The sequence below is a fragment of the Cotesia glomerata genome, linkage group LG7 (assembly GCF_020080835.1).
Source record: "Cotesia glomerata isolate CgM1 linkage group LG7, MPM_Cglom_v2.3, whole genome shotgun sequence".
Classification (NCBI taxonomy): domain Eukaryota; kingdom Metazoa; phylum Arthropoda; class Insecta; order Hymenoptera; family Braconidae; genus Cotesia; species Cotesia glomerata.
Window position 1 is genome coordinate 18,556,496 of NC_058164.1, and position 9,595 is coordinate 18,566,090.

Consider the following 9,595-nt stretch of genomic DNA (forward strand, 5'->3'; position numbering starts at 1 on the left):
TAAGCGTAGCACACACACACACATACACACACAATGTTATCTAGTCACTACACTAAAAGTATAATTTAATATTATTATTTAATTATTAACAATTATAATTTATTTAATACACTGAACTAGCAATATGAACAATATTAACAAATAAGATATCGTTAATGTTAAACGTTAGAAATAATAAAATGACGACAGACTTGGATAAGAGAACGAATCCACGGTCAGAAGGACAGCAATCAGTTATCGCTCACTGTTCAGAGAGAACTGACTCTTCTCAAAACTTATTTTTCAATCCGTAGCTCCTTCAGGTAATTATTCTGAAAAAATGTACAAGCTACGTTTTGCAATTGTACATTCCGAAGATGTACACTTGGGTATTGCTGTCCCTTGACCGTGGCTACGTTAGACCCGCAGATGTGATCTTTCGAACCCGAGCCTACCGTCATAATAGACTTAACGAAAGTTTAACTAAAATTTCCTTAGCGGATTAAGTCGTAAAAATTAAAATTCTAAGTTTTATTTTCTAGCTATAAACTAAAAGTGCTTAGGATTTTCCCATCCCTTGGGAAGAACCCAGCTATTCTCATCTCCGACACGGCCATCCTGACGATCACACGTCCTCGGGTGCATCTAAAATTTGGTTTTTGCTTAACGTTAGATTTAAATTAACAACTTCAAATAATGAATGATCTACTTTGAATAATCTGCCGATTCAGGGATCCAACCGAACAACGAAGAATAGTAGAGTTTATAAAATATTTTAAAGAACTTTAAATTGTGTAATCGCTAATGCCAGTTGTGTTTCGCAAGCTGTAGATTCTCTTTAAATTTTATTCTTTGCAAATGACAGGATAAACACATCTAAATTACTTTAGACTCCACTGCCACACTGGGCAAGTGGTGTAAAGGAATCACATCTAAATTGCTTTAGACTCCACTGTCACACTGGACAAGTGGTGTAAAGGAAACACATCTAAATTGCTTTAGACTCCACTGTCATACTGGACAAGTGGTGTAAAGGAAACACATCTAAATTGCTTTAGACTCCACTGCCACACTGGACAAGTGGTGTAAAGGAAACACATCTAAATTGCTTTAGACTCCACTGTCATACTGGACAAGTGGTGTAAAGGAAACACATCTAAATTGCTTTAGACTCCACTGCCACACTGGACAAGTGGTGTAAAGGAAACACATCTAAATTGCTTTAGACTCCACTGTCATACTGGACAAGTGGTATAGGTTTATTTGGTTCAAATTACTGTCCATGTTCTTCAGAGCTTTCTACATTTATTGAGTCATTTTCGTCCTCAGGATCACTAAGATCCAACTCGCTAGGAACACAACTCTGCGGCATTTTTCTTAATTTATCGTGACTGTATTTATACGTTCTTTTGCCTTTAACTGAATTTAAAATATATCTGTCTCCTTCTAAAACCTTCGCTATTACAAATGGACCCCTAAATTTCGGATCTAACTTAGTCTGATTTCTTTCTTCGTTTTTCAATAATACGAAATCACCAATGCTAAACTTAACTACTTTAGCCTTAGTTTTATCAAATCTATTTTTATCATAGAGAGCATTACTTTCGATATTACTTATAGCTTGTTGCCTTACATTGGAGATATCTACTTCTCTAACTTCGGTATTTTCATGCGCTAAAAATCCGTAAGGTCTTGCCACCTTACCAATTAATAATTCTAAGGGACTTGATTTGGTGACACGATTGGTAGTGCAATTCAGAGCCAACTGTATTTCGCCTATTGCTTCTTGCCATGACCGTCCGGTAGTTTCTACTGCAGTGAACATGTTCTTTAAAGTACCCATAACGCGCTCTACCTGACCATTTGCTCTACAAGATCCCGTAGCTATTAAATGTAATTTAATATCTTGACTTTTACAATAATTTTGGAAATCCTTACCGGTAAAGCATCTCCCTTGGTCAGCGATTACTCGACAAGGACTACCAAAAATAAATATAGCTGATTTAAGTGCTTTGATTGTACTAAGAGAATCTATATTACGGGTATGGTACAGGTATACGTATTTTGTAAATGCGTCAATGAGTACAATAACGTACTCTTTTGAGTCATTCTTACCACTTAGCTTGCCCGTAATATCCATATGAACAGTATGCCAGGGTATACTGGTTTTAGGTAATGGATGTAATTCGGCTTGTACCTTGCCTGAATTGGATTTAGAAACTTGACAAGTATGACAGTTTTCTACAAATTTCCGAACGTATTTCGCCATCCCTTCAAACCAATAATATTCGTACAGTTTTTCAAGAGTTTTATCCCAACCTAAATGCATGATCGATTGATGTACGTGATTAATAACAGACCATCGAAAACCTCGAGGAATAATGGGTAGACAAAGGGTTTTCCCATTTCTTTGAATTTTCCGATAAAGGGTACCGGATCTTAATTCGTACGTCTTTAAAATGTCTTCCGCGATTTCATCGTCTTGTAATTTAGAAACGATTTCTGAAATTTGAGGATCACGACGTTGCTCTGCTAGTAACCAATCTTCCGATATTTCCGTAAAATTAATTACCTTCTCTTCAATTTTATCAAAAGGTTTACGAGTGATGTCAATTGGGTTACGAGAAAAGAAGTCAACATGTGACATTCGTTTCCCTTCTCTGTAAACAATTTCAAAAGTGAAGGATTGTAGAAAAGCCCACCATCTATGAACCCGGTCATTTAAATTGATTTTATTTTGAGACGCTTTTAAAGAATTGCAGTCAGTAACAACTGTAAATTCTCGACCATGTAAATAATGCCGAAAGTGCTTAATTGAGTTTACTACGGCTAAGGTTTCCAGCTCGTACGAATGATACCTGGATTCGGCTGAGCTAGTCCTTTTACTATAGTATTCTACAACTCTATTGTTACCTTCTACTTTTAACATTAATATAGCCCCGTAACCGTCAGAGCTAGCATCGGTGTGTAGTTCAATCGGATAATTAGGGTCGAAGATTATCAACACTGGCTCATTTGTTAAGATGGTAATTATTTTTTGTCGTAGGGTTTCGTGTTTATCTTGCCAATCTATGTTTTTGTTTCCTGAGGTAAGAGAGTATAAAGGTTTCATAATTTGAGAAAACTTTGGGATGAATTTACGGAAATAAGAAGCTAAACCGATAAATTGTCTTAATTGTGTAACAGTAGTTGGTGCAGGTAAAGAATTTAAAGCTTGTATTTTACGCGGATTGGGTCTTATGTTACCATTAGTGACTTCATAACCCAGGTAAGAGATTGATGTTTTAAGGAATGAACATTTAGCAAAGTTAAATGAAAATCCAGTTTTAACCAGAACGTTTAGAAGGGTTTCCAACCGTTCCAACGCCTGCTCTATCGAACTCGCAATAATAAGCACATCATCTAAGTAAACTACAACCCAAGAGTAAGCTAAATCACCCAGAGCTTTGAGAATTTCTCTTTGAAAAACAGACGGTGCATTTTTCAATCCAAATGGCATTTTTAGATATTCATATTGACCATCGGGAGTAACAAAAGCAGTGAATTCAGTAGAATTTGGGTGGATACCGATTTGGTGAAAGCCGCTAGCCATATCTAAGCTTATAAAATATTTAGCATCCCGTAATCTCGCGATCTGATCTGAAATTAAGGGTAAAGGAAATCTATCTGCAACGGTATTTTTATTTAACTCTCGGTAATCTACACAAAGTCTATCTGAACCATCTTTCTTCTTAACGAGTAATATAGGGCTAGAAAACGGTGAATTACTAGGTTCTTATAATTTTTGCTTTAAGTAATTCTTCGATTCTTTCACGGACAATTTCCCGCTCTTCAACGCTAAGTCGATACGGTCTTCTCTGAACGGTAATATTAGGGTCTATGAGACGTATTTCTAATTGACCTGTAGTAACTTCGGTTCGGGGAAAACCCGTGATAAAAGAATCTTTAAAATTTTCTAAAACGGAAATTAATCTAGTTTTATCATTACCCGTGACGTCAGTGTCTACTTTGTTGAAGTTAATCTCACTAGGAACTGTTTCGCATGTATTGACTACTTTAGCCTTGCAAATGGTAAAATGATTTTGCGTAATATTTACTTCGAAACCCTGACCTAGAATTTCACGACCAATCATTATATTATGTTTTAAATAATTATCGGGAATTACATGAAAGACTATCTCCAATGTAAAGTTATTTATACGAACAGTAGATAAAATTTGTAATGTACATTTTACACAATTATCTCCGATACTTCTCATTAAAACTATATCATTGATATGTTTTCCAGAAAATTTATTGGCAACCGATTCTTTAATTAGTGAGCACTCAGCTCCTGAATCAAAGCAAAATGGAAACGACTCACCCATATGGGTCATTGTACCCACTGGAACATCCACGGTGCAAAAGTCCACTCGGCGTTCGGTGCTCGAGTGCTGATTTCCACTGTTGTTGCCGCTGTTGCTGTTGTTCTTCCTTGACGGACAGTTTGGTGCAATATGACCCTCTTTATGGCACTTAAAGCAGGTTACTTTTATCGCGGTGGATGGTCGACTTCCTTCTGGACTATGAGAATTTTTCCTCTTGTCCAGAAATGACTTCTTGCGACATTCAGATATTTTGTGACCAGAAATACCGCAGAAAAGACATTTAATCCGTGTCTCCGTTGGCTTGAAGCGTTTCGGGTCTGAACTTGACGAGTTCTCGGACGATTGCAACGGTCGCTTCTTTGCGTACGAGTAAGCCCTCATTTCATTAAGAAATTGGTCTTCCGTTTTACCTCACTCGTAAGCGCTGTGCGTTCGACCCGGTGATCTTGCGATGTTAATCGATAGAGAACAGCGCCGTTGATAATCTCCGCCATACTCAAATTTTCCCACCTCGCCTTGAGAAGAGAGCGTAAACGAATCCCAAAAGCTCCAGTTGTCTCGTCTTTTAACGGTTGTTCGTTAAAAATCTTCATAAGGGCAGAAGCTGCGGTTTCTCTTCCACCAAAACGGGAAATAAAAAGTTCCTTGAATCGAGACCAAGTAATAGTTCCTCCAACCATAATTTGAGTCAACCACTGTGCAGCGGAACCCTCTAAGGCGCTACTAAGCGCGGAAAATAGTGCACTGCCTTGCAATGGATTTTCTTCCATCATAATGCTAACAGCTGAACTCCATGCAGCCGGATCAGAGCCAGAGGTTTCTGGGTTAAAACGTGGTAGTGTAAACTTCCTGGAATTTGTGTCAGGTTTTGGGCAATTGATTGAATCAGCTCACGTAAAATAGCCATATGCTCTTGCATTGATATACTCGGCGTCGATCCCACTTCTGATGTCGGATTAGCGTTGGGTTGAGAAGGGCGCATACTATTATTATTATCTTGAGACATTTTATTATTTAATCACAATATCTAGATGACACAAATATCGTACAACTTTATTAATACACAATTATAGTTTCTTGTAACAATGTTTTACTTAAGCGTAGCACACACACACACATACACACACAATGTTATCTAGTCACTACACTAAAAGTATAATTTAATATTATTATTTAATTATTAACAATTATAATTTATTTAATACACTGAACTAGCAATATGAACAATATTAACAAATAAGATATCGTTAATGTTAAACGTTAGAAATAATAAAATGACGACAGACTTGGATAAGAGAACGAATCCACGGTCAGAAGGACAGCAATCAGTTATCGCTCACTGTTCAGAGAGAACTGACTCTTCTCAAAACTTATTTTTCAATCCGTAGCTCCTTCAGGTAATTATTCTGAAAAAATGTACAAGCTACGTTTTGCAATTGTACATTCCGAAGATGTACACTTGGGTATTGCTGTCCCTTGACCGTGGCTACGTTAGACCCGCAGATGTGATCTTTCGAACCCGAGCCTACCGTCATAATAGACTTAAGGAAAGTTTAACTAAAATTTCCTTAGCGGATTAAGTCGTAAAAATTAAAATTCTAAGTTTTATTTTCTAGCTATAAACTAAAAGTGCTTAGGATTTTCCCATCCCTTGGGAAGAACCCAGCTATTCTCATCTCCGACATATATATATATATATATATATATATATACAGGGTGTCCCAAAAGTCACGGACGCCATTGTAGCATCTGATGAAAAAAATAATTCTGAGACGAAAAGTCCTTAGCCATTTTTCAATTAACCGTATAGATAATTAATTATTAATTAAAAATAACGTCTCTTTATTTGTTAGAGAGAGAGCGCCAGTGTCCAGTAAAGTATGTGCCAAACAAAGACATAACTAACTGTATGACTAACTAGTTTCTATAGCTAACGTAGTCACACATATTTACTTACACATTCACACGTGCAAGCGTCTTCGTTGGAACACACTTGACTTGATACTAGTGCTCTCTCTCTAACGCATAAAAGGACGTTATTTTAATTAATAATTAATTATATATGCGTCTGATTAAAAAATGGCTAAGGACTTTTCGTCTCAGAATTATTTTGTTTATCAGATGCTACAATGGCGTCCGTTACTTCTGGGACACTCTGTATATATATATATATATTAATATGGTCTTTTCACCGGCACTGGCGTCGACAGGGCCAGAGAGCACCACCTAAATTGGGTTACCTGGGTTTCGAAGGTAGTTGGGCGCCAGGAACTTACCGTTCCACGATTCGAAGTCGTTGTCATTTGTCGTCGGGCGGCGGGTCGATGACGAAGAGATTTAAAATTCGAATGAACGGCGAAACGTAAAATGCTTAAATCTAAATAAGCTCGGGAAAAGAAAACAAAAAAAACAGTAATCGCCGAATGTCCAGTCAACAATTTATTTTAACAGTCGCCAAGAATTATTAATAATTTTCCAAAAATTACTATAATAACAGTTAAATCTTCGCCGAATGAACGAACAACTAACTAAAAGAATCAACAATAATATTGATACGTCGGTGGCTCACAGATAATAATTTAAATGACTTATAATTAATACTACGATAACGTAAGCAATTAATCGATATTCAAATTACTTACAAGGAAACTCTCTCCGGTGTCCCCCTCCGATTTTGATGAAACTGAGATATGTTATTCTCCGCCGAAATCTAAGAGACACGTATTTTTTTTTATCTGCGGAAAAACATTTCTAGGGGGTGAAACTACCCCTCAAAAGTTAGCCTCCAAAGGGGTGTTTTTCAAGTTTCGCATACTTGCAGTTTAAATAATCGAATGGGACCAATTGCATAATTTTCAGGGTGGAAAATCATGAAAAATGCTTTTGGTTTTATAATAAAACAATGGATAGAACAAAAGTTATGAGGGTTGAAAATCACAAAACTTTTATAAAAAAAAAACTATTCGATGGATTTCAACGAAACCAACGGCAATCGGAAGAGGAAAAAAAAGTAGAGAATACGTCTTTCGGGGTTTTTCCGAAAAATTAAGTTTAGGGGGTGAAGATCCCTTAAGCATATCTACAGTGACCACCAAGAAAATATCGTTTTTTATATTAATTTTGATATGAATTCATCAATAATAATTTTTTCGTACATTTCTAGCATTTAGAAAATAATAATAATATTATATCTTAATATTTTACTTACTTGTTTACTTCGCATCCCAAACTTTATTTTGTGTATCGGGACATCAAATATTACAAATGTCATTTAATGTGAATCTGCTTTGGAAAAAAAAAAAAAAAAAAAAAAAAAATGCTTATAATGATTTATTATAATCATAATAATCATTCATCGTTATCTCATACAAAAAAAGAGATAATTATATTTTTAGTATATATGAGTCAGTAATGTGAAAAACAACATAGTATAAATAAATGTATCATTTCGAGATTAGTTTAGTTACTGCGATGTACTTCATCTTTTATAATTCAATATTATAATCGTGTTTTTTTTTTTTTTTTTTAATAAGTGAATAATTTAAAATTGTACGAAAATCTTTATTTTAGTACATAGAGCAAAATGAAAGTCAATCCTATAAATGTTATAAGACTACTCTTAACAACATTTCAAGTCATGAACATTCCAGAATCGCCAGTAAATGACGAAGAAATACAAATCAAAGAAAGTTTTGAAAATATTTTACTCAATGCTATGAACGAATACTCCGGAGTCGAAATGGTCGAAGAAAGTTCTTTGCATTTCCAAGAACCGTATAAAGATTGGACGATGGAAGTCGTGGAAGATAAAGAGTGGGCAAATGCACTAGTTGATCAAGAAACACCTATCGACGAATGCACTAAGGATGTTGAAGATTTATCTTATGAATATAAATTGAAAGCCGTCGAGTACTGGCGTAGTGGCAAAAAAAGAAATTTAAGTTTAGACAGTGTTAGACAAAAATTTAGAAAGGTACAATCTGTGCGACAGTTACGAAGATGGGCTCATACTTTAAATCAGGGAGGGACTTATAAGGAAAAATTAGCAAGAATTTATGAATATACATTACAAAATTTCAAAGCAGCTATAGATGCAGGTTTAATCGTACATGATTGTGACATAAAAAGATGGGCCTTACAAGCTCAAAAAGAAATTGGTGCGGAAGATTTCCGTTTTAAAGCATCAACAAAGTGGATCGCGTCATTTAAAAGAGCACATCGCATCGTATCAAGAAAAATAAATAAGTTTATCACGTCCAAAACCATTGAAGATAGTAAATCATTAAAACAGCAAGCTGAGGAATTCGTCAATAATGTAAAACAAAAAATTAAAATTTATAAATTAGCAAACGTATATAATTCAGATCAAAGTGGTTTTCAGTTGGAAATGCATTCCGGTCGAACTTTAGCTGTTGAAGAAGAGAAGCAAGTAGAATGTCTTGTACAATCTGTTACTTCTACTACTCATAGTTACACAGTTCAACCAACTGTATCCGCTGATGGAAAGCTTTTATCCCCACTTTTTTTGGTTCTAAAAGAACCAAGTGGTAAATTTGGACCAATAGTTGAAACAACACTTTTTAGACCTCATAATGTATACATAGAAGCATCAAAATCAGGAAAACTTACATTAGGTACGAATTATTCTTTATTTTTTTTTCTGGTTTGCGCATAAGTTATTGTTGATACAAATAGTTCATATGTTTTAATTTTCCGATCGTTTCAAAATTTGGTTGGAGAGGGTGTTTTTCCAAATGTGGGCCCAAAATCTTTATTACTAATTGACTCATGGACTGGGCATTGTCCTCAAGTTGTACAAAGCGTTAAACCAACAAATAAAGATACTGAAGTAATGATCTTACCAAAAGGTACAACTGGGAAAATTCAACCGCTTGATGTTTTGGCATTCCGAGTATGGAAAAATTTTGTTCGATATTTTTCGGATCGTACAGTTTTGATGAATTTGGACATAAACTTGCATTTACGAAATAACATTATAAAATTACAATCACTTACACATATCCAATTGTCATCTCCTCGGTACATAAATTTATTCAAGTACTCGTGGTACAAAAGTGGCTACACAGAAGTAAAACCAGATGAGTTCGAAAATCCTGTGGATTTTGCATTTCACGGATCATGCAATTCTCATTGTGAGGTTCCTGGTTGTCAAAATATAGCAATTATCCGCTGTTCATGGTGCAAAAAGTCGTTGTGTTTTCAACATTTTTTTCATGAACATCACGATT

The 9,595-nt window shown here is 35.4% G+C and overlaps 1 protein-coding gene across 1 annotated transcript; it reads right to left on the minus strand.

The window, feature by feature from the left end:
- Positions 1–461: 461 nt before the first annotated feature.
- Positions 462–5,212, minus strand: LOC123269321 (DNA-binding protein HEXBP-like). The gene is made up of 2 exons (XM_044734930.1): positions 4,343–5,212; positions 462–624 (listed from the first exon to the last, which is right to left on the minus strand). Exons 1-2 carry the CDS (start codon positions 4,725–4,727, stop codon positions 605–607), a joined length of 405 nt encoding a protein of 134 aa, XP_044590865.1. The 5' UTR covers positions 4,728–5,212; the 3' UTR covers positions 462–604.
- Between the last annotated feature and the right edge of the window lie 4,383 nt (positions 5,213–9,595).

Bases quoted from the DNA above. Each gene is read 5' to 3' on its own strand.
- LOC123269321 (XM_044734930.1), bottom strand. From the start codon at position 4,727: ATGAGGGCTTACTCGTACGCAAAGAAGCGACCGTTGCAATCGTCCGAG. The intron at 625-4,342 runs GTGAGTCGTTTC...ACCAAATTTTAG, and splicing joins GGGTACAATGACCCATATGG to ATGCACCCGAGGACGTGTGA.